This window comes from Sorex fumeus, unplaced genomic scaffold (genome assembly GCF_029834395.1).
Source record: "Sorex fumeus unplaced genomic scaffold, SorFum_2.1 ptg000086l, whole genome shotgun sequence".
Classification (NCBI taxonomy): Eukaryota; Metazoa; Chordata; class Mammalia; order Eulipotyphla; family Soricidae; genus Sorex; species Sorex fumeus.
Window position 1 is genome coordinate 30,355,443 of NW_026606143.1, and position 23,859 is coordinate 30,379,301.

Sequence of the window (23,859 nt, forward strand, 5' to 3'; positions counted from 1 at the left end):
GTGTCTGGTCATTACAGAGTTTCAGCTCCAACCACTTATTAGTTTACAGTCTTTCGCCTCAAGCGCAGCAGTCTCCTAGGAAATATCAAGCTGTGAAGAAATAGCAATTAGGAATTCTTCAGTTTCACTTCATTTTCCCTGTGTGATATATAAGTAACAATGAATCTTTGGTTTGGTTTGGTTTTGGGGGACACACCCGGGGGTGTCCAGAGCTCACTCCTGGCAATGTGCTTAGAGATCACTCCTGGTGGAACTAAGGGGACCACATGGGGTGTCTGGATCAAACCTGGGTCAACTGTGTGTGAGGCAAGTGTAATATAGCTCTGTCCCCAGTAATATTTCCATTAAAACAACATTTAACTTTGTTCTTGATTTAGTTGGCAGCAGCTTGTTCTTCAATCCTTCCTATCTGTATCTGCTACTTATCTTTTTTGCATGAGCCCAGACATTTGTTTGGGACTCAGTGATAATGGCTTCTTTAGGATATTTGTGGATGATCACCAACTTCCTTAACACTGGATTTTTCTTTCCTTTAATATTTTTTATTCAATCACCATGAGACACACAGTTACAACATTGTTCATGATTCATGATTGAGTTTCAGTCATATGATGTTCCAACATCCAACACTGTACCAACTGCCTGAATTATTTGAAACAAGCAAGTCTTATGTAGATCCAAGAAGACTTTCCTTTAAAAAGAAAAGAGAGAAGAAAGGGAGGGAGAGAGGACAAGACAGAGAGAGAAAGAGTAGGAGGGGGGCAGAGAGGAGGGAAAGAATTCCTCTGCCAAGGTAACAAAGGTCATTATTATGGATGGGGAAATGAGATCATTTTTTCTTTTCTCCTTTCTGCTCTGTTTGGTTGTGTAGATTTAAGAAACTATTTTGTGCTTTGCCCAGGGAGCTTTGGGTCTCTTTCTCTGTAAGGACAGCTGTGAAGAGTAGGACCACTAGAAGTGAGAAATTGTAAAATATTTTCACTTTGCAAAATGATCCTCATGCTGAAAGGTTAACAAGGGGCCCAAGGCACAGCAAAGTTCCCGAGGGAGTCTCTGGGTAGGTTTGATGGGAAAAGGGTGTAAATCAGTCACACTGATGAGTCTGAGGCGCTGGTATGTTTATTCCTCTTCCCCGAGCAAGGAGGTAACCACCGGGTGAAGCTCCAAGGATTGGAACATGTTGACTTAGATCTAGTCATAGGGACACCCTTCTATTTACCTGTGAAAATATAGTGGCCTTGAGTTTTGTTTTTAGAATTACCCTTTGAGGTTTATCTCTACAAAACTTGAAAATTCTCAGAGTAAGCCTTGTGTAAATTTTAAATATTCCTCTATAAAAACTAAGTAAATGTCAACTTGGAAGTTTCTTGTATTGTAACATTTTCTTTGAGAAATGTTAAGCTTATCATAAAAGGAATTTTTTTTGTGAGGGAAATAAAAACCTAAATTCTATTTTTGGAAGGGAACCCAGAGCTAAGAGGGGTTTTTGCACAAAGATCCCCTCATGTAAATTTCCAGCTTATTTGCATATTTTCTTGTTGGCGGCACTAATTGGATCGGCGCTGCATGGTCTCCCAAAGACTGCTGGTAGTTATCCCTGAGCACTGCATCGTGAGTATCCCTCCCTAGGCTCCTCTTGCTGTGGCCCAGTGATCCTCCATGGCCAGATAACCAGGCTGGTAGAGATCCCAGTGGTAGAGCATGAGTCTAGTGTGAAGTTCTGCATGTCCCCAATGAGCACTGCTGGGAGGAGTCTGGTACCACGTACCACTTGGCTGAGCATTTATGGAGTGGTCCTGGGTTCCTCAAGCCCAACTGGGAGTCATACGTATAGAAAAGTAAAATTATCAAGGAGAACATCACTTTGTGAAGTTCCAGGACTCAGATCAAACCAAACATGATCCAGAGCAGCAGAGGAATGGTGATGGATACAAGGACATTGTAATCTATGTTGGAATATTTTGAGTGTTTATGGTATCAACATGACAGGAATAAGTCTTAGAAGCTGGAGTAAGGAGCTGGAGAAAGTGTCAGAAGGAGCTGGAATCAGAAGCTGTCACCGTGTCACCCTGTCAGAATGTTGGTGTTAGAAGCGCCTCCCACTGGATACGGGAGGATGAGAAGCTGCCTCCAGCTGCAAGTGGAGGGGATGACTTTGGACAAGCTATCATCTGGAGGAAACTGTGGGGGAAATATTGGTTTTCTACATAGTGACCAATTGAGTTTCTATATAAAATCATTCTTATTTCCATTTTGGTTGAAGAAACTTGTGGAAGTCCAGATATTTAGTAGTTTTGAGAAACAGTGTCAGTTGCAAGTGCATCCAAGTACACTCATGCAAGGACAGCTGAGTTGCTCTGGGGGATGATTTCCTCCTTAACTGCAGCAATTAAGGGACAGTTTGCCTCAGTTGGCCTAGGTAGGCCATAGGAAAGAACCAGCTGATACCAGCTACTGGATCCGGAGGCTTCTTCTTTCGAACGTCATTTGTCCAGCCACAAAGTCTCCACTAAATTTCATAGTCACATAAATGTCCCCTGAACTCATCATCTTAGAACAACAGTCTTGGAGGACTCTTGATTAGAACTCTGGCTATGATAAGTAGTTGGATGATAGGCATTGAGGGGAGACCGACTGTACATATTCATTGATACTCTTTCCAATTTCCTTTAAAGAAATGCTATTTTTCATGTGAACTGTATGTCACTAGTGATGTGTCCTGACAATAATTAGAAACTATTTTGGCAGGGGTGGGGATTATAGGGTGAGGGTTTGGGTTATACCTGGCAATATGTTGGGGCTATTTCTGGTTCTGTGATTAAGATTTATCCCTGGAGGTGCATGGGGGACTATATGTGGTTTTGGGGATTCGAACCAGATGTGGCAAGATGCAAGATAAGCTCTTTAAGCCTTGTACTATCTCTATATTCCCTGGAAGCTTGATTTTTTAAAACTTAGAGATCCATCTTTTAGAAAAATGTATTCATACCACAAAGCAAATGCTGTCTATTCAAGCATACAGCAATGATCCTGTACGCATCTAATTTAGTTTGCTTAAATCGACCAGTCTAATGTTTCAGCTGATATGTGATCCAAGTAAGCTAGTTAATGATGACCAAAAGCAGCAGAAGCACTCAGTGCTTTCAAAACTTTATTTCTTTTATCAGGATATCCCTAGGCTGGCTGCTGCCAAACATGGCCAGAATTAATAGCTGGATTCAGAATAATTCCAGGATAGAAAATAATCTGAAGAAAATCAGTTGCATTTATATAACACATAGCAGTCAGAAAGATGAAATAAGGAAAACAATGTCATGGACAATAGAATAAAGAAGAACAAAATACTACTTAGAAATCAACCAAAAGGGAGAAAGATTCATGTACTCAAACCCATAAAACGATGCTATGAGAATTGGAAAAAGACACAAATGGAAATAAAAGGATGAAAAAAGGTAATATTTTCAAAAACCATCTATAAATTGAATGCAACTTCTACCAAAATTTCAATGTATTTTATAGAAATAGAAAACTCTAGTCTAAAAATTCACATGGTGTCTCAAGGAAACCTGAGTAGTGAAAATTATCTTACAGAACAGTTTCTGATTCTAAAATTTAAAATCAGTGAGGATTAGAGGTGCAGGTCAATGCAATAGAGTCCAGAAAAATCTCTTGCACAGGTAGTCAGATTATTTTTGAGAAGGGCACAAAAACCACTCAATGTGCAGTGTTTTCCACACTTGGTGCTGGGAAATCTGAATTTTCACATGCAAAAGAATGAAGCTGGAACTTTATAGCATTTAAAAGTTAAAATGGATCAAACTTAAAATGGATCAAACAATGAAATGTAGGAGCTAAATTTATAACATTCACAGGGAAAAATAGAAGTCTTCATAAGTAGAGATTTGACAATGGTTGGTTTAATATGACACCAAAAGCACTAGCAACAGCAGAAAAATAATTGATTCCATCAAAGTCAGAATTGTGTGTATCCAATATATTATTAATAAAGGCACAAAGCAGTACACAGAATGGGAGAGACCATTTGCTGTCAACTTATCTAATGAGAGATTCATAGGCAAAAAATAATGAAAAACACCTGCAACTTAACACACAGAAAGAAAAACAACACAATTAAAAAGCAGACAAAGAACTTAAATAGATATCTTTCCAGAAATGGATTACAAATGGCTAGGAAGCACATAATGGTTGCTCAACATCACTAATCACTGGGGAAATGCAAATAAAAACCACAATATGAAATATGATACCAACACGCAGCCATCAGGATAGCTATTACTGAAGACAAAACAAAACAGGGGGTGGAGAGATAGAACAGAAGCTAAAGTGCTCGCCTGGCACCCAGCTAACCCTGGTTTGATCTGGGCACCACATATGGTCCCCAAGCACTATCAGGAGCAATCCCTGAGCAAAGATCCAGGAGTAAGCTCTGAGTACTGCCAGTGTGGCCCAAAGCCTCCTCCCCTTTAACAAAAAAGCCAAAATAAAACAAATAGCCCAGAGAAAGAACAAGCCTGGGAAGGAACATAGAGAAACTAAATCCTATGCTTACATTCCTGATGGGGATGTAAAATGACACCATCACTTGTGGAAAAGACAATGGCTGTTATTTTTAAAATAAAATGAGGACTTACTATATGATATACCAGTTCCCCTACTGGAACTGAAACTCATCTAATTGAGCATCCATGTTCACAGAAGCATTGATAATAGCCTAAAAATGGAACAACACAAATACCTACTAGTAGATCAATGGGCAAGTAAAATGTGGCATATTCCTCCAAAGGAATAGTATTCAGCCATAAAAAGGAGTTTGTTCCAATCGATGTTAAACATGGATGAAACATTAGGCACAGTGAAATCAACCAGACATAAAAAAAATTCGTGTGATTCCACTTCTGTGAGGTTCCTGGAATAGTCAGATTCATAGAGATGTAAAATAGGACAATGGCTTTCAGAGCTTGGGTAGAAGAGGACAATGGAACTGAGTATCCATTTGGGGTGGATAGTAGTGATGGCTGCACAACGTGAATAGACTGATTTATGTCTGGACATAAACTGGACACTCAAAAATGGAGGAACCGATCAATTCTGTATTATGTATATTTCAACACGCACATACATCATGGTCAGCTAGCCAGAACAAAACTGTCCAGGGAAATAGAACACTGAACTATGAGATGCCATCTACTTTGGGTTTCTTGTACCTGTATGGGAGAGAAGGTGACAGTGGAGATGAGCTGATCGGGGTGGCTTTCAGATCAGGAATGCTCTGAGTTCTCTCTGCTACTCCAGGCTTTACAGCTTCTCTGTGTCTGTCTTACCCAAGTCTTCAGTAAAAGATTCTTTTTTGTTGTATAATAAATCAAGTGGCCGGGGGTTGGGGGGAAGAGAATAATGGCTTGGGGATCATATTCTGCAAGGGGAAAGTGCAGAATAGAGAGCAGGAAAAAACCCAGAAGCATAATATGAGAAGCAGAAATTGAATACTCAGATTCTGTGTCTGAGTTCTCTCAGGGCTATTGGAGGTAATAGTTTTACTCGTGTCAAAGGGAGCTAGAAGATTTGGGCATGCCAGATAGTTATTGTTGCCATTTAGAGTAGTGGCCTATGGCCCTCTTCCAGTGGGAAGGTTCTGGAAACCCTGCTCTTGTCTGTGTGTGCTCAGACTCTGGTACTAACCTGCTCTTCAAGAGTGGCCAAGCAGGGAAAACCTGGCTACTCTAATGGGGAATATCTCCTGCTAAGGTTTCAACTGAATCTCCCCCAGATCTGTGAGCACTGCTTAGAGAACAGTCCTGTGGTTGGGGACCATTTCTTGCTCATGGTACTAACTTCCAGTAGAAACTTTGGCAGAATCTCTTTTAAAAAATGGACACGTGCCACAGAACTTTGAAAGCACCATTAAGATTGTTGCAGGGGATGGAGTGATAGTACATGGGCAGGGTGCTTGTCTTGCAGGTAGTTGACCCAAGTTCGATCCCTTACACCATATATAGTTCCCCAAGCCCTGCCAATAGTGATACCGAAGTACAGAGACAGGAATAAACCCAGGTATATCCCCCTCTTCAGAAGAAAATTGTAGTAATTGAAAGAAAATTACCCTGAAAACTCCCCACTTTTGGCAGAATCTTTCTTGTGGAGAAAAATTTCCTTTATTAGTCACTGACCAGCATCATTAGAAAGGAGTTCTGAAAATAGCAGCAGTAATTGGCACAGTTGACATGTAGGGCATGTGTCAGACACAGAGAAAGTTCAGGAAAGGGTGACATCTTTATAGAAGTGTCTTGGTTCAAAAGAAAAAAGAAGCATTTGAAGTTTCAGGTCCCGCACCTTCTTAAACAGGCAGTGGGTGATTGCGAAAATTGACTAACACCATAAATGTTCCCTGATTTTCTTTCTGCTTAGGTGACATATCTGAGGCACTGGTCATCCTGTGATTTTGTTTGTGCAATGCAGCTTTCTGGAAAGACACTTCAAAGCCTCTGATGCTGATATCAGACTGTTGGTTTGCTTTTCTGAAGAATGCCCAGCAATCAGTCATGGGCTTAGCTAGTTGAGTGACTGTTCAACTAACCACTTGATAAGATCTAACCCAGTTCCTGGTGGTCTATTTGCATGCCTGGTGTGGGGGAAACTTGACTGACTGGCATACTTCAAGGTGGGATATTCATCAGCCACCCCCACACTGGACATCAGCAGTAATCTCTTGTGAGCTGGCACTGGCTTCTCTTTTGCTGAGAAGAGGGAAGATGGCAAAGGGCTTGTGAAAGGGACCAAGAGAACTGCATGTTCTTGGGAATCTAAAATACATAATGAGGCACCAAGATGATAGGGACTCCAAAAGGACTTATGTTCTTCTAGGACAGGGTCTCTGGCCCAGCTGCTTACCATCTCACCCTCAGAACACCAGAGTCACATGCCCACTCATCAGCATTTCAGTCACCGATCACATGTGATGACAGTGGTACCAATGGGCTCCTGGGTATGCAGCATGTGGGACAAGTGAGGTTTGTGTAACTGGATGCCAGGATATCACCACAGAGAAGAAATCTTCTAATGATGCATTTCTTAGAACTTATCCCCACGTCAAATATTGCATGGCCATAGACACAAATTTGAGTGAAGGAGAGGAAACTCTCCAAGATTTCTTGACCAGGAGAGCAGTCCTCAAACTGTTGTGTATATCGGAATCTCCTGGAGGGTCTGAGATAGCTCTGGGATCCTGGGCCCCCAACCCAGAGTTTGTGATTCCCGAGGCCTGGGGTTGCTGCTATGTCTCTGACCACACTGGGAGTAGAACATCTTTAAGGTGAGTAAGAAACACTGGGGAGAAGTTGAACCCAGAGACTCTGATCCAACTGGTACAGGGTAAGGGTGACCAGGAATCTGCTGGCAGTCTGCAAATCGTCAGAACCCAAGACCATTGGCCGGCTGCCTCGCTGCGGACTCAGTCAGATACACCCTTGAAAAGTCAAATCCCATGCCCAGGCCAGCTGGGCGCTGATACCCAGTGATGATAGATGATAAAAGAGTTAAGTTCCAAACACTCTAGTCTAAATATGAAGCATGCAGATTTTAACATTTGTTTTTTGAGGAAAGCTCCCTGTGTTATTATTGAGAGTCCTTTTCTTCCTCAAAAGGGCATTGCAATGGATGAGTCTTGAAAGCATTAAAGTGAAAGTCAATCACCAAAAAACACAGATTATATGGTTTACTTTATAAAATATCCAGAATCTGACAAAAGAGAAAACACCCCAGTGGTTTTACAAGCTTGGGGTAGCGGGTGTGGTGGTCTAAAGATGTGACAGTTACATGGCATGGGACATTTTTGGGTGTATTCAAATGTTCCCAGATGAAACTTATTTATCTGTGTTGCTCTGTAAATATGTAAAGTAATACTGCTTTAAAGGACTGCTTTAAATGGTTGAATTGTATAGAATGTGGATATACTTGATAAAGCCAGTAAACCCCCAAGGCATATTTGAAAAAAATATTAAGCAACCCAGCCGAAAACTGGGCAGAGGATTTGGAAGGCACTTTTCCGCAAAGGACCTGTTGATGACTCACAGGCCATGAAAAGATGTTCAACACTATTATTAGAGAAATGCTAATCAAAACCACCACTAGGTAGCACCTCATACTCATCAGGATGGCCCATATCAACAACTTGTAAATCACAAGTGTTGGTGGGAGAATGGAGAAAAATAAATCCCTTGCACTGTTGCTGGGAATATCAATTGGGGAAACCATTTGGAAAAATTATGGAGTTTCCTCGAAAAGGTAAAGAGTTACCATATGACCCAGTAATCTCATCTCTGGGTATGGAACCAAATAATATGAAAAAAAAAAGCAGGTGGAAAAGTTATACCCACCCCAGTGCCACTGCTGCACTATGTACAACAGCTAATATGTGGAAACAACCTAATTTCCTCTTAATGTATAATTGGATTAGGAGGATTGGTCACTATGGGTGACCCATAATGACACCAGCATTATGGGTCACAATGCTGCTGGCATTGGCATCTTCCCATGTGATATGTGGGAAGTCAGGTGGGTACTTTGAGGACTTTGGTTCTAGGTCTGTCACTGGAGGTGCAGGAGTGTGTTAGGAATAGCCAAAAGCTGGTCACAGTCCTGATAAGGGGTCTCTATGGGGAGTGGGAGGATTAAGGACAACTTCAGGTGCCAACAGACACACTGGAATGCTTAGTGGGGCCCCCAGCAGAATCCACCAGATACACTGGGGCTAGAGTTGTTGCTGAGGCTTCTGATTCTGCTTCCATGTTGTGGACGCAATGATGGGACCAGAGGCTAAGAGTCCATGCAGTTGGGCTGGTAGAGGACTTGGACAGCACCAGGATATGGTGGGGGGCCGGAAAAGGTGGTCTGGCTTTCTCAGTAAAGTCTACAGACTCCCCACTCAAGAACCACCAATAGCTAACCACTAGATTCCTAGAGATATAAGCTCATAGTCTGACTAAGAAGCTTCTTCGATCTCCTTTGTGTGGTGGGAATAGAGAAAACCAAAGAGAAGCAACTGTCCTAGTCAACCCACTGATGGTGCCCTCCCTCCTACCACCGAGAGGCTCATCTCTCTATTCGAGTCATGAGCTATGTCAAAGAAGTTGTCAAGAGTCGGGGGAGGCGATGCAATAGTACTGCCCTCTAGGAGTCTATGGCCTAAAGGGGCAAGGCGAGCCTTAAGCAGATCATTTGCCATATAGGGATCACCTGCTACGACATCTGCTCATCACTGTGAGTTCTGGTTGGATTCTAGGATCTCTTCCGTGAGACTCCAACTAAAGACACACCCACCGTAAAGTAGCACACACGGAAATTTTATTTATCACACTTCATATTGCACAGAAATGAAAATATCAATACTTTCCATAAACATTACTCAATTGACAGGATGTTCTCGGATGGGTTTACATTAAAAGTTTCTAAATGAGACCTTGTAAGCACATCTAATATGAACAGTTCTCAGTTAACACTTCGGACCTTCAAAGGCATACACTATGAAAAGGAGGCAAGCTGGGCAGGCAATCAACATGTATTTGTTATGCCACATTGGATTTTTGATGTCAAGTTTTCCACAGCATCTTTATTCTACAGTGTGACATTTTCGACTCAACATGAACTCATGGGGGTGGACAATTATGATGAGATATGATTCGGTTTCAGAGTTTAAAATGTGATTAAAAAACCCCCATTGAAGCTTTGTCAACCTGAAATTTGGTTGAAATCTGTGTTGCACTGTTTTCTTTTTCTCTTACACTAGGCCACATAATATACTGGGGAGGGAGTCCTGGATTTTGGTCCAGATGCTGTAACTCAATATCCCAGTCACCCTGACAAACTGCACTGTCTCTGGGGTTCATGTGTCATGTGTGTGTAAAAGAACAAACAGGAACATGCAGAGGGAAGAGAGAGGATTTGGCCAAATGAACTCAAAGATCACTTCTAGCAAAATTCTATTAGGTTGAGTAAAGGCCATTTAATTTCAATATACAGGCCACTGTAAAGTGAACTAAACTGGCATGTTCTTTTTTAGCTAAGCATTGTAAGTACTTTAAAACACAACCAAATAAACAGCACCCCCTCTGACCCTTCTCCAACTATAATACCAGTAACTCAATCTGGAATACTTTTAGCCACTGAGATTTAAGCTAATTCTTGACCTGAGCCACTGTCTACATTTTCTTATTTGGTTACTTTAAGTCATTCAACAGACCTATCTTTGACAAGAAAGCAAAATCTTAGAGTGACCCTTTGAGCACAGAGCCAGGAGTCAGTCCCAAGCACTGCCGCCAGGTGTGTCCCCAAAACCAAAGGAAAAAAAGTCATTTCAAGAATTGCCTCTAGTTGGAGACCTAAGTACAAATGGCCTAGCTGGCAGAAAATGATCGAATTTTATCCTTCCCAGGACTTTCCTGAGGCCCACGTCCCATTATAAGATTACAACCGCAATGGTCAGAAATGGAAGTTATTTCTGATGCTCTCAATAGCTTCACAAAACAAATTGCCAGAGGGGTTGCATTAGAAATAAAAAAAATCAATTCTAGATAAATGCAGAGCACACAGAAGCCTCCAAATCGGCCCGAAAGAACAGTTATATTAATCATTTAGTTATTTAAAGGCAGGCTGGAAGAGATGGAGAAATACTTTCCTAATGTCTGCAGAATGGGGTCATCATTTCTGTGCGGGGTACATCTTATCAAAATAACATCCTGAGCAAAAAGAAACGAGAAAACTGCCGCTCCCCGAGCCTGGCAACCTGCCTGCCCATTATCTCGCCCTGGCACTGAAGTTGGAGCAGGCAGCAATTAGATATGACTGTCGGGAAGAGAAATTGGAAATGAAAAGCTTTTCTCATAGGCTATCAAAGGCAGAAAAACTCCCGTCGGCTCCAGGTTCCACGCGGCCCGGCCTGAGAACAGGAAGGGAGCACTCGGCAGGGGTGGGGAGGTGGGAGCACTCCCCTGACCGAGGCAGGTCAAAGGCGCCGCTAGGGGCGCGAGGCGCGCAGGGGACCCCGCGCAGGGCCGGCACCTCTGGGGTGAGCGCCACAGGGGCGCTGCCCCGCGCAGCCGCTCCTGGCTGTGACCGCGCAAAGTCGCCGCCTAATCCCCGCTCACGCGCGTTCATTAAGGGGCTCCCCCAGGCGGAAAGTCTCCAGCCAGGAATCAGGGGGCCCCCTGCCCCCCCGCCGCGAGCCCCTGCCAGGGGCCCGGGTCTTCTCCGCTCTGTGCCCCTCCCAGTCTCCCTCGACCAACTCCCTAGTTGCGTGAGCCGCGGCCCGTCCCCGAGGCGGCTGCCGGGGTCCGAGCCCGCTTCCTCCCGCTTGGCGGCCCTTGGCCCTAGGGTGGCGCTGGGCGGGGCGGCCCCACGCCGAGGCCGCGCTATTCCTGTCGCGGTGAGCTACGGGCATGTTATGTGCGGCGTCCAATCACGCCTCCGACCCGCCACGCTGACCCGCGCCCCCCCCTTCTCTAATCCCCCAGGCTTTGATGTGATCCTCGGCGCGGAACACGCTCACCCCCCTGCCCCGCGGCCAGTTGTCCCCGCTGTCGCAGATGCCCGCAGAACCCGTCCTCCTCGTCCACCCCGGGAGGTCAGAACGCTCTCCCTGCACTCCCGGGCGGCCCCTGAGCCGGGCCACGTCTGCACCTCGGGGCCGTCGGAGATCCAGCAGGTACCCTGGCTTGGCCCTTCCAGGTGATGGTGTGTGGCCACCACGGCCCTTGGTATGCCTTTGGGGGCTCCCCGAGCTGGGACCGGGAGGGAGCTTTGGCCCACGCACTGGGAGCCTCAGAAACCAAAGCCTGCACCCCCACCCCCGCGGGAGACTCCACCCTCCGTGGCCTCCTTTCCTAGGGGCTTCTGAAAACCGTTCCCAATGAACTTGCTCAGAGGACACGGGGCGACCCGCAGTCCTGGAGGCAGGAGCCTTGAGCTTGAAACTGAGCAGGCTAAGACGGGCGCCTGCTAGGGGCTCCGTGCCCTGCTGCTCCCCGTCCGGCGCGGCCGTTTCCCACGCTGGGCACCATGAGTTACTTCCTCTCGTACTGCAAAGCGCACGGCGGCGCGCTGCTCACCGGCTACCAGGCCCTGCGAGCCGAGGGCTTCCTGTGCGACGTGACGCTGGAAGCCCAGGGCACTGAGTTCCCGGCGCACCGCTCTCTCCTCGCATGCTCCAGCGACTACTTTAGGGCCCTGTTCAAAAGCCACACCCGGGAGTCCCGGGAACGCGTGATCCACCTGCACGTGCCGTCGGCGGCCGGCCTGCAGCGCCTGCTGGACTTCATCTACACAGCCTGGCTGCCACTCTCCCTGGACACCTTGGAGGACACGCTGGAGGCTGCCAGCTACCTGCAGGTCACCGAGGCCCTGGGGCTGTGCGGCCGCTACCTGGAGCGTCAGCTGGCCCCTGACAATTGCTGCTTCGTCGCCAACGTGGCGGCGCGCTTTGGGCTGACGCACACCCTGGGCGCCGCCGAACGCTGCATCGTGCGCCATCTGCGGGACCTTATAGCCCGGGGCCCGGGGCCCGCGGGCCTGCTGGAGCTCAACCCTGCGTCGTTCAAAGTCGTATTGGGCGCCCCAGAGGTGACGCGAGTGCCTGAGGCTCGGCTCCTCGGCCTGGCTCTGGCCTGGCTAAGGCAGGAGCCCCAAGCCCAACGCCTGACGCACTGCAACGAGCTGCTCGAGCGCATCCGCTTCGGCCTGGTGCCCGCCCATCTGCTGCGGCGCGTCTACTCGGGCAGCGGCCTGGTGTTGCCCACCCGCATCAAGTGCCTCATCATCCAAGCCCTCAACTACCACACGGCGCCTTCCCGCCAGCCGCTGCTACAGGGCGAGCAGACGAGCGTGCGGAGCCCCCAAACCCGCATCCTGTTGCTCGGGGGGCGCAGGGCTCGGGAGCTGGCGGCGGAGGAGCTGCAGGCCCGGCAGAGAGCGGCGGCGGCGCGTAGGGTCCCTGCCCCGGAGCCCGAGGCAGCGGGAGAGGGAGACGAGGAGGAGGGGGAGGAGGGAGAGGAGGAGGAGGAGGAGGAGGAGGAGGTGGAGGGAGAGGTGGAGGCGGGCCCGGAGGAAGAGGACGAGGTCAGGGAGGAGGAGTGGGAGCTCACCCGAGACGTGGTGGCCTTCGACGTGTACAACCATCGCTGGCACAGTCTCACGCGGCTGCCAGCGCCGCTGCTGGGGCACTGCGTGTGCGTCGTGGGCAATTTCCTGTTCGTGCTGGGCGGGGAGAGCCCATCGGGCGGGGAGTGTGCACCCGGGGCCGCAGGCCCGCGAGCGGTCACCGCCCACGTGCACCGCTACGACCCGCGTTTTCACGCCTGGACGGCGGTGCCCGCGATGCGGGAGGCGCGGGCCCACTTCTGGTGCGGCGCCGTGGCCGACGGGCTCCTGGCCGTGGGGGGTCTGGGCGCGGGCGGCGAGGCGCTGGCCTCGGTGGAGAGATACGACCTGCGCTGGGACCGCTGGACGGAGGCGGCGGCGCTGCCCCGGCCCCTGCACGGCCACGCGGGCGCTGTCGGGGAGCGCGGCGCGGTCTACATCTCCGGCGGCAAGGCCGGCGGCGGCGAGGCCGGCGGGAACAGCCTCCGGGACGTGTACGTCCTGGGCTCGGGGGAGCACGCGTGGAGTAAGAGGGCCCCCATGGGCACCGCCCGCTTCGGGCATCACATGGCAGCGCTGCGCGGCGCGGTGTTCGCCTTCCTGGGCCGCTACGAGCCCTTCTCCGAGATCGAGCGCTATGACCCCGCCAGCGATCAGTGGACTCGCCTGCGGCCGCTGCCCTACGACCGCTTCTGCTATGGGCTGGCGGTGGTGGAGGAGACAGCGCTGCTGTTGGGCGGCCTCAAGTGGCGGGACTCGCACCAGGTGCCCACCCGCAACGTGGTGGGCTACGACCTGGACCTGGACCGCTGGGAGGACATCGGCTGCGAGCTGCCCTGGGCCTGGAGCGGCCTGCAGTGTGCAGTGCTGCAGCTGGCCGAGGGCGCGGATGACGGGGACCAAGAGTCCGCAGAGGCGCCCGACCTGGCGCTGGACTTCACAGGCTAGGGCCACCGAGGAGTGGCAAGAAAGGAAGCGGCTCTGGACCAGGTGCAGAGCAAGCGACGCCTGGGGGTCGCCGGCAGCTCAGGGTTGAAGGCGGCAAACGGTTGCCCTTCAGTGGAGAATGGGGGAGCGGAGGGGTCAAAGCAAAGGAACAGGAAGCCGCTCCGCGAGTGGAGGGTTTATAAGGGCTCAGGTGGGGTGAGAGATGGATTTTCCAAACAAAATCGTGGCCCCATTTCCCTAGATTAAAATAATTCGTTAAGAGCTTGACAGTGATAACTTTTGCGCCAAACAAGCGAAAAAGGCCAGAAAAACAGGGCCACAAGACGCTACACACAGAACAGACGATTGTTAGTTTTAAAGGGTGCAATAGTCATAGAGATCGTAGTCATCTGAATAAAGAGGGGAGGGCAAGTGCCCTGGTAGACAGCTGCAACTTCCGGGAAGAGCCTATAGGTCTGCTCTGATGGGTGGAATAATGGAAATGAGATGGAAAGAAGTCTCAAAGGAAAGCGCACCTTCACCCTTTCTTTGGGGGAGAAAATGATCCCAGATTAAGTCCCCACCCCCTCGTCCCTACTGCTAGTTTGCTTTGGATCTGGCTTTAGGCTTTGAGTTTCATTTCATTTCCTTGGAGGTTCATCACAACTTCCAGTCAAGATTTGTGTAAGCTTAAGTATGCGGATGACTATCTCTTTTTTGTCTTTCAAAATTGAATGCTTATTGAAGCAACCCTTGGCCTTAAAACTCAAGCTCCTCTGGCTAAATGGATCTAACAAAACCAAACAAAACCCTATTTCTTTCATCCTCTTTAAATGTTGATTCTACTGTAGGGTAACAGTTGTAAAAAAAAAAACAAAGCCTTAATTTTTGCCAATCTCTTCTCCTCTGCACCCCCTGCGTTCCCCAAAGCATCAGAGAGAAAGGAAAAGGAATGAAAGGTTGAAAGTTTGCTTGAGATCAGTGGGAATCCAGTTCAGTTTGGGGTGTCCGAGAATGCGTCTGCATACACTGAAACAGCTGCCGCTCTGGGCTTGTGCCACCAACCTGGTGAAGTTAGAACTGGGCCCTGGGATTGGGAGGGGAGAAGGTGGCCATGTGATCAGGTCACAAAGCAAGGTGGTGAGCGCTCTGCGTGAATAAAGCAGGTGCTTTCTGGGGCTTCGCGAAGAGCTGAATTGATCAAACTTGAGTTTATAGCACTGCCTCCTAGATTTGAAATGAATGCAATCAAATGTACAGCTATATAGTGTTAAAAGGTCTCTTTCATGCTAGGCTAGCCACGAGTCTTTTGAAAATTCATTAGTTCAATTTTTACCATTTAAAACCACAGAGCTGACTTTACAAAGGTAAAAGTTGCTTAAGAGCGACACAGCCGGATTTTCTATCACGGCTTGCCGCATACAGGGCAGCTGCGGGGCCCAATCAGGCCATGTGCGCACTGCACATCCATCACGTACAGATATTTTTAAGTGAATGTATACATTTGGTCTAGTAAACAGCAAGTCTAAACACCTGTAACAAGCACACTTCAGTTTAGGACAAGAGGTTTTTGTTTTGTTTTTTGTTTTTTTTTTTACATATACAAAATCCCACAAATTGAATGTGTGTCAATATCCATGCAGTAAATAAATGTTTTTTTTTACAAATAGATTTTTTTAAATGATAAAAATATTACACTGGACCCAAAATTCCATACAAACATGAATACATGATTTCGCATCCATTTGACTAAATATAGGATTACTGAAAATGTGCTGTACAAAGGCCACTCTCCTGTACAGTTGTGCAAAGTCTGCAAAACGATAGTGAGTCAATGGTGGTTTCAAAAGCAAAGAAAAAGGTCCCCGCTGTGGAGTTCCCACTTTTTCCTCTACAGCAAAAATATTCACTGGCGTACATCGGAACTCTTAGAGATGAAAGTACATTCACTGAGCTGTACAGGCCACAGTATAAAGCTGATTAGAAGTAGTTTTTAGGATATAGAATAGTCACGGAGGATCCCTCCTCCTCCTTAACAAAACAGCAAAATGTGACTTGTATGTTATGCAGCCAGACACTAAGAAGCAGCACAGTCATTATCATGCTGTGATCACTTTCAAAAACGAGATGCTTATACACGGAAATATGAAGAGGACTTTGTAAGAGACTTCATCCACCCTATGGAACAATTCATGTAGCTAGGCAAAACCTCTATCATTGGTTTCTCTCAGAATTCAGTGAGTCAGATCGCTGAGTGACCGCGATCCTCTACTCCTGAGGAGAGCGGCCCGTCTCCGGTTTTCAACCGTGTTTTCTATAGTGTGACACGTACTGGCTATAACTACATATATTTCACTTCCCTGCCTGATGAAATCACATGCATTTCATCAATGGACTAGGGTGAGAACTGGGAAGTTGATTCATTTCGGTTGATACCTTGCAGTTTTGTAAGCGTTGGTGTTTGAAAACATGAGTCGGGGCTGAAATCATATAGATAATCTGTTAGCTGCCTCTCCGGGTGAGTAAAGTGTGTTTTAAAAAACCACTCTCAAATTCCTCTGTACACAATCAGTATTTCATCGCTACAAAAATAAAGGAAGATTTAAACCAAGAAAATAAAGCAGCTCTATCTTCAGTTTTGGTCTTAGTTACAAAAACATCTTACAAAGCTTTGCCCTGATACACCATTAAGTGTCCCCATTAAGTTTTGGAATACTATTTCTATTAACCAGCTTTCACAAGTTAACAGACTATTAAGACGAATACTAGTTACCTGAACTTTTCTTATGGTGATGCTCTTCTAGTTTGCTTTAACTCTTGTATGCGCATCTACATTTCACAAAAATAAAACTACAGCATTAAACTTTGTGCAATGTTTAAGAAAATTCTTAGATCACTTTAATAAATATAAAAAAGGTTTAAATTCTTTCCCACCCACAAGGATATCTGCATCTGAAAAAATGTGATTTCCTTTTGAAGTCTGTTTATATAAAATTAACTTAAAGGGAGAAAAGATGACCTTAGATAGAAAACTGCCTTTTTTGTTGTTGTTTGACGACTTGAAGACCACCTGTCTTCAGAATTGTTTGCAAAAGTTAATTTTAAGTCATTAAGGACAGTTGATTTTGCACACGGTAAACATAAGCTGAGCACTACCTGCATATAAAATATACAAATGCTCATTAAAGACAGCGGTATTATGACCATATATGGTTTGTTTCATATAGTGTGGTAACACTGAAGTATAGCTTGTCAAGTGTCCCATACATCGATCGAAAGACTACCTTATCTATTTGTTCAATGTACCGGAAGGTACAAGGCCTGAAGGCAGAATACACTTACACATGCGTTTCAATGTATGAATGAGTGTGTGTCAGAGAGGGAGTGATTGCATCTACTTCAGAAGAAATACTTAATGGATCGTTTGAGGTGGTGTTGGTGTTTTGACAGATATCCAAGAAAAGATCAAGGTACATCTGTTTCCACTGTTGGAATTCTTTTGATGTCAAGTCGGGATTGTCTAGGACTTTATCAATAACGGCAACTTCTCCTTCTCTGGCCTGAAAAGCAAAAGGATTCAATAGTCAAGGCAGGGGAAAACTTGTATTTCAGTTTCATATAAAAAATTTAATAGGCAAGAGATGTAGAAGCCCACTGGAGACAGCTCTGGTTTATTCAAATTCAGTCATTTAGAATCAAATCCTCCAGCATGTTCTAGAACTTGGATTTCCACACTTTGTCTCTTCATTTGCTTAATTTTCTTCTTGTCCTATTTTCCATCTTTGCCTTTGGAAATCTTCATTAAGATCCAGTTCAAATGTCTCTCATCTCTTTTTTTTATTTAGCTTTCTGAGTCACACCTGGTGATGCTCAGGGGTTGCTCCTAGCTCTGTACTCAGGAATCACTCCTGACGGTGCTCAGGGGACCATATGGAATGCCGGGATCCTACCTGGGTGGGCCACATGCAAGGCAAATGCCCTACCTGCTGTAGTGTCTCTCTGATCCCCTGTCTCTCATCCCTTAAATCTACCCTTCAGCTATCGGGGGAAAAAGTGTTTTCTCCTTAGTCAATCCCCCATGGCCACCACTCCCTTTGGTCGCTTTACACAGCAGTAGACGAAACACATTCTTTCTTGAGGGATTTTTGCATTTTCCTGTATCTCCTGGTGAGTCCCTCAGCCAGCACCCAGCAGGAGAGGCCATGGCCCTGCTGTGATCACAGATATATGTTTCTTGCTGTGAGAATGTATGGTTTCGTTCTGTAGCACTGAGGCCTGAAAGGAAATATGGCCCTCGCTTCTATGCTAGTTCTCAGTTAAGAACAAGTTTCATTATGGTATAGTTGACCACAGCAGTGACAGCTTGTGGAAGCAGTGTGTCTCAGGCTGGAGTGGGAAGGGAGGAGGAGTGGGGAAAAGCAAAGTTCCTTCCTGTCTTAGATGAACCCAGGAAGGAGCGGGGAATCTGGAAAGTGTGCAGAGAGTGACATGGCCCATTTCCAGGCCAGTCAGAGTTGGGAGGGAGAGAAGACAACATGCCTAAGCATCTGGACTGGATCCTGGGGCGGCTGGAGTCGGGGGGGGGGGGCTTGTTCTGTGTCTCTTTAAAAAATGTTGATCTTGGGGCCAGAGTGATCGTAAAGCATCAGACCCAGGTTCGATCCCCAGCCTCCCATATGGTCCTCCAAGCACCGCCAGGAGTAATTCCTGAGTGCAGAACCAGGAGCAACCCCTGAGCATTGCCGGGTGTGACCAAAAAAGCAAAATAAATAAATAAGATGTTTGAAAAAAATGTTGGTCTTAGGCAAAGTTCTTTAAGTTTCCCATGGAGTTGTAAGACCACCAGCTCATTGCTAATTCCCTCTGAAAACTAGACTGTCCACTACCTGAAAAATTTTCCAATCATACATTTGGATTTTCATACTTACCCCTGTTTCAAAATTAGGAAGCTTTGGTAGCATACTATAGATCTGAAATATTTCCAAAAGGAGCCCTTTGACCTTCTGTTTAATGAAATTACTGTGCCACATCCTCAGTCTAATAGTTCTTTTTTGTCTCTGCATTGCCAAGGGTGCAGGTCCCTCCCAGAGATACACTCAGTGAGAGGCTCATTTTTCCATTTCCAGTTTCTCACCACCTGCACCCCCATCTGTGAGTGGTATTAAAAGACTGAAGAAAACACCTGAACTTCCAGAAATGTTTAAGATGGAGGTAAGGTGTGAGTTGGGAATGCATAGTGGAAACAAGACAATTATAGAATTTCGACACGGGCCTTGATTCACTGTGGCTTCCCTCCAAATGATTATCTTTCAGGTAATAGTCAGGAAAAAAAACCCTAACCGTCTTAGCACCCACAAATGCATTCTGCATGCACACTATGCTCTTTTGTTAACTATAATCATTCTATTACATGGCATATTTATCTTAGGCAAAGAAAAAAGTGAGGGATAACACCAGCCCTGCATTTATGATAAAAATTCACATCCCGTTTCCTCCTAGTACTGTATCACATAACATTTAGTGCTTTGAAGTATTAATGAAAAGTGAAGATTATTTCCTTTAATAATACACTTCTATGGGGAAGCTTGGCCTCAGCTGCTACTTAGCGTCCCCACCCCGTGCCCATTTTGCATTCCTTCACCCAGAGTAGCTGGTAATTTCATTCTGAGCTCAGGAATCAATCTCTTGAAAGGATTTTCTCCTTCCATGTCACAGCTTACCTTTAAAGTGCTTTTGAGAATCCTCAGCCTGTGTAGTTTTTCGTTCATTACAGGATCATTACATCTCTTTATAAATGAGAGCTTGTATTCCATTTTGGTTGAAATGCGATGTTCTCCCAGCGGCGACAGACTGGCTTGCTCCAGTGCCCTGTATAAATCTTGCAATGAGTTTCCTAACTCCCGTTCTTCCCTACTTTCACCTGCAATGCAAAAAAGGAGAGAGAAATGAATATGGTGTAATAAATAGTTGACAGTCCAAAATTATACGAAAAAAAAATAAACCCACAACAAAAACCACCTGAAAAACAGGCGAATGAATGACTGGAAATACTTATACACAAAAAAAGAAACCAAACCACAGCTGCGGCTAACTTTGGTAGGATTAGCTACAGGCAGCCAATTGCTTTAGACTCATCAAATAATAGGGTGCTTTGACTGACCAGATATCTCTTAAGAGCAAATCACCATATATATTTTGAGTTCATTAAGTTAAAGGAATCCGAGTACGAGAGAAACACAACACAGAAACAATCCTGCACATGATTGAGTGTTTTAAACATCAACAAATATCCCTTATCATTAAGCATAGAAATGCTGATTAATAGATCTCTCCTGGTTGAGCATTACTTAATGAACTGAATTTTACATTTCCCCAGACTATAGCAGATGGAATGGCATTCTTTGACGTATATTTGATTATAAAAATCTTTCAACAGTGTGCCATGCAGTATTATTAGGTTTCATGTGACTGCCATAGTAATGTCTGCCACATTATAAATATACCAAGTGATCATAAATTGTTATAAGTAATGCTTGTATTAAGATGAAATATGGGTATTTGTTTAGATGCAAATATAAAAAATTTGGCACATACTAAGACAAACTACTTAGTATTTATAAGATTTGGGAAGACAGTACTTCAGTTAAATATTTGAGGAAAAGTTGGAGACTGGTTCATGAAAGGAACTCAGATCTAGACGAATAATTCAATCCCATATTGTTCATTAATTGCCTGAAGTATAATGCAATATCTTTCTTAACAGTAATAAACAAAGATGAACTCAAATTTTGCATGGAGTCCTAGGTTAAGGCTATATCCTGGTTTCTTTATTAGGGAGCCGAAGAATCCAATTAGAGGAATAATAATTCTATCGAAGCCAGAAGCACATATATAATGTTTATTCCACTATGGTTGGTGGGGATATTTTATGGCTTTTGACAAAGTTTTAATTTTTTAAAAGGCTAGAAGCTAGCTCAATGGGTTGGGTGTATGTTTTGCATATAAGAGACCCCGAGTTCAATCCCCAGCATCACATGATTCTCTTAGAACTGCCAGGAGTGATACCTAAGCAGTGAGCCAGAAGTAGCTCCAGAATACCTCCAAGTGTGGTCCCCAAACAAAAACAAACCAAAACCTGGGGGGAAAGATGACTTCCTAATAGTTAATGATACTAGTTAACATTTATATGTGCCAGGTGGAAGGGTAAATTCTTAACACTCAAAGTTCTCATTTAATCCTCAGAACAATACTAAGGGTAAGTCTATTTTTCATTTTGCAGTAGGGAAATACCTTGTTCAAAGACCATATTTGGAAAATAGTGGCGCTAGAACTACAGCGGGCAGTCTGGGTCCACAATCTATTATTTTAATAAGAATTCCATACTGCCAATTTTGTCAGTATTTATTTGAACTGTGTATTTAACAGTAGGTACTAATGAATTTGTGATTGAGACACCTTTAAAATAACCGTCTCAATTTTTTTTAAAAGAAATAAGCTCCCCCACCCCCACAGTGCCTTGACTTGAAGGGATCACCTTCCAGGTTAAAAAGGAGAAGCTTAATTAAAGTTTTCAATTCGATTTTGGTCTGCTGCTAAGGTTAGCAACTAGTGGCAGGTATGATTATTGAGCCCTTCCATTAGAAAATCCCTTATCATTTCCAGCACATGCCATCACAAATTCTTCTATGCTGAATTTTAACTTTCTAACATATATCTAAGACATAAAAATTTCCTTAAATAACATCTTTTTAAAAAAAATCCCCTTTCTCAATTCTGCATTGATTTCTCCTTGACTATGTGCAACACCTTCAGGATTTTGAGGGTCAGGGAGAGGGAGAAGTGTTATTTAAGAAGAGCTGGTTAAGGTCAAGACTAAAATGAGACAGAAATTTTTAACTGAGAATGCTTTGGAGTCAGAAGGCACAAAACTATGAGGTCATTTAAAGGAACTAATTGGAGTTGTGAAGAACAAGGATTTGAGCAACATAATTCTACTTCCTAAAATCCTAGGTCAGCAAAGGATCCCTAGGAGTTATTTAGTGGAGGTCAAACCTGGCTTCCCGGGCGAACTGCCTCCACAGTTAGAAATGCTTTAACAGAGCCAGGGTAGGGCAGAAATGGGGTCTGAAACAGATGTGAGTGATAAGAGTTGAGGTGTCAGTGACCTGAAGTATTATTGGTTTTTCAGTTCTTGAAAAATGGGATTCAGATTCTACGTCAAGGATTTAAGTGAGGCACAGGTATTTTCACAGAGGAAATATTTAAGATGACTGTCTTCTCTGTTACCTAACACTCCAGCGAGTGTATGTTTTGTTTTCTTTCTTCCCACTTTTTATTTTGTGGAACACTGTGTGAGATGACTCATTTTTTGAAAAGTCAAGTTTCAATGTGACTTTACTTTCAGAAGAGTAGAGATTTACTATAAAAGTGACAACCATAGCTATTAAATAAAAACTGAAAGTTATTTTTCCTTCTTGCTGTTAAGGGTGGGTGGGTGGGAGCATCCAAGTAAAAAACAAACTAATTCTACAAAGAATCTGGTTTAACAGCTGTAAGAAGAATTGAGGATGGCTTTATCCCTGGGTAGCACATCTGAACGAGGAATCACAATGAGACGGAACACAGAAACATTTCCAAGTATAGTATTGGAACTGTAGCTCCTGTGAGAGCTGAGTACGGCCTCCCTTCCCCGCCCCCTACACATCCTACACATGCAACACCACAAGACACAGTAGTGGGATGAGGAAGGATGAAGAACTGAGATGCCAAGCTACCACAAAATGCCACCAATTACTTAACATTGTAAGACTAGACAAAGAGTCCTTTTATCTTTAAAGGAGGGGGTGCGGGGCGGAGTCACATTATTAATCTGATTCACTGTGCTCAACAGTCAAAACAACACAGAACTCAACATTCAAGACAAAAACAGACCTTTATTTTCTTTTATAATTTGCAATTGGTTTCCTTGAGTTTTTTTTCCCTCAGTTGAATAGCAAGTAAGTCAAATGGGACTACTGTTGCAACCGAAAATATGAAAGCACCTTAATTTTCTTCTCTTTTTTTTCCCCTCTTCTTCGTCTCCTTCTCATTTCTCTTCTGGTTTCTCTCTTTCTTAAACCCTTGCTTTTCTTCTAGCAGAGGCTTGCTTTAGAAGAGGAGGCAAGCACTTGGTGAGGTCAGCTTCCTGATTGATTTTCTTTCAACGTGCCATGTCAGCCATTGGAACACTGGCCCCAAACCAGCTCTTTTGCATTTTGAAAGAATGTTTTCTGAAAGTTGGCAAAGCGTTGAAGAGTACATGCAAACCACAGGACATTACAGAGGAAGCTTCTGCGATTCCTAATGAGGAAGTGTGTTGCTGCAACAATGACATTTTAATTTATATCTAATTATTCAGGCCCTATGAAGGAATGAATTCTCTCCCAAATTATATTCGCTAAGGATGGGGGAAATGACTTAGTGGGGCAGACCTTGATTTTGTGAGGCCTGGGGTTTGAGTCCTGACACCTCAAAGTTTTTTCGTTGATTACAAACTGTTTACAGCATGGAAATGAATCCTATCAGAAGACATATTTTTCTAATCCAATGTTAGAGCAAAGAAGATATATTTCTTTGCTATATGACATTTTATAGACAGATAGAGTTAAGGAATACTATGAAGTTACTGATAAATTAAATTGTACTCTGTGCCAAGGGAGGGCCATATCTGGCTGTCATAAATAGAAGGGGTGGAATTTCCTCCTCACTATTCTTTCACTCTGACTATACTCTGAACTACTGTGACTC

At 44.9% G+C, this 23,859-nt stretch overlaps 2 protein-coding genes across 5 annotated transcripts in view; one reads left to right on the forward strand and one right to left on the reverse strand.

Annotated features, from left to right (window-relative positions):
• The first annotated feature begins 11,358 nt into the window (after positions 1–11,358).
• On the forward strand, positions 11,359–14,154 carry KLHL34 (kelch like family member 34). The gene has a single exon (XM_056131076.1). It carries the CDS (start codon positions 12,070–12,072, stop codon positions 14,092–14,094), a length of 2,025 nt encoding a protein of 674 aa, XP_055987051.1. The 5' UTR covers positions 11,359–12,069; the 3' UTR covers positions 14,095–14,154.
• Positions 14,155–16,780: 2,626 nt separating this feature from the next.
• The window catches only part of CNKSR2 (connector enhancer of kinase suppressor of Ras 2), a 269,910-nt gene continuing 262,831 nt past the window's right edge, over positions 16,781–23,859 (reverse strand). For all 4 annotated transcript variants that reach the window (XM_056131329.1, XM_056131328.1, XM_056131327.1 and 1 more), the window contains 2 exons: positions 19,794–19,993; positions 16,781–17,633 (listed from right to left, as the gene is read on the reverse strand). In XM_056131329.1, coding sequence (XP_055987304.1) covers positions 17,412–17,633; positions 19,794–19,993 — 422 coding nt within the window. In that variant the 3' untranslated portion in view covers positions 16,781–17,411. The remainder of the gene's footprint in view (positions 17,634–19,793; positions 19,994–23,859) is intronic.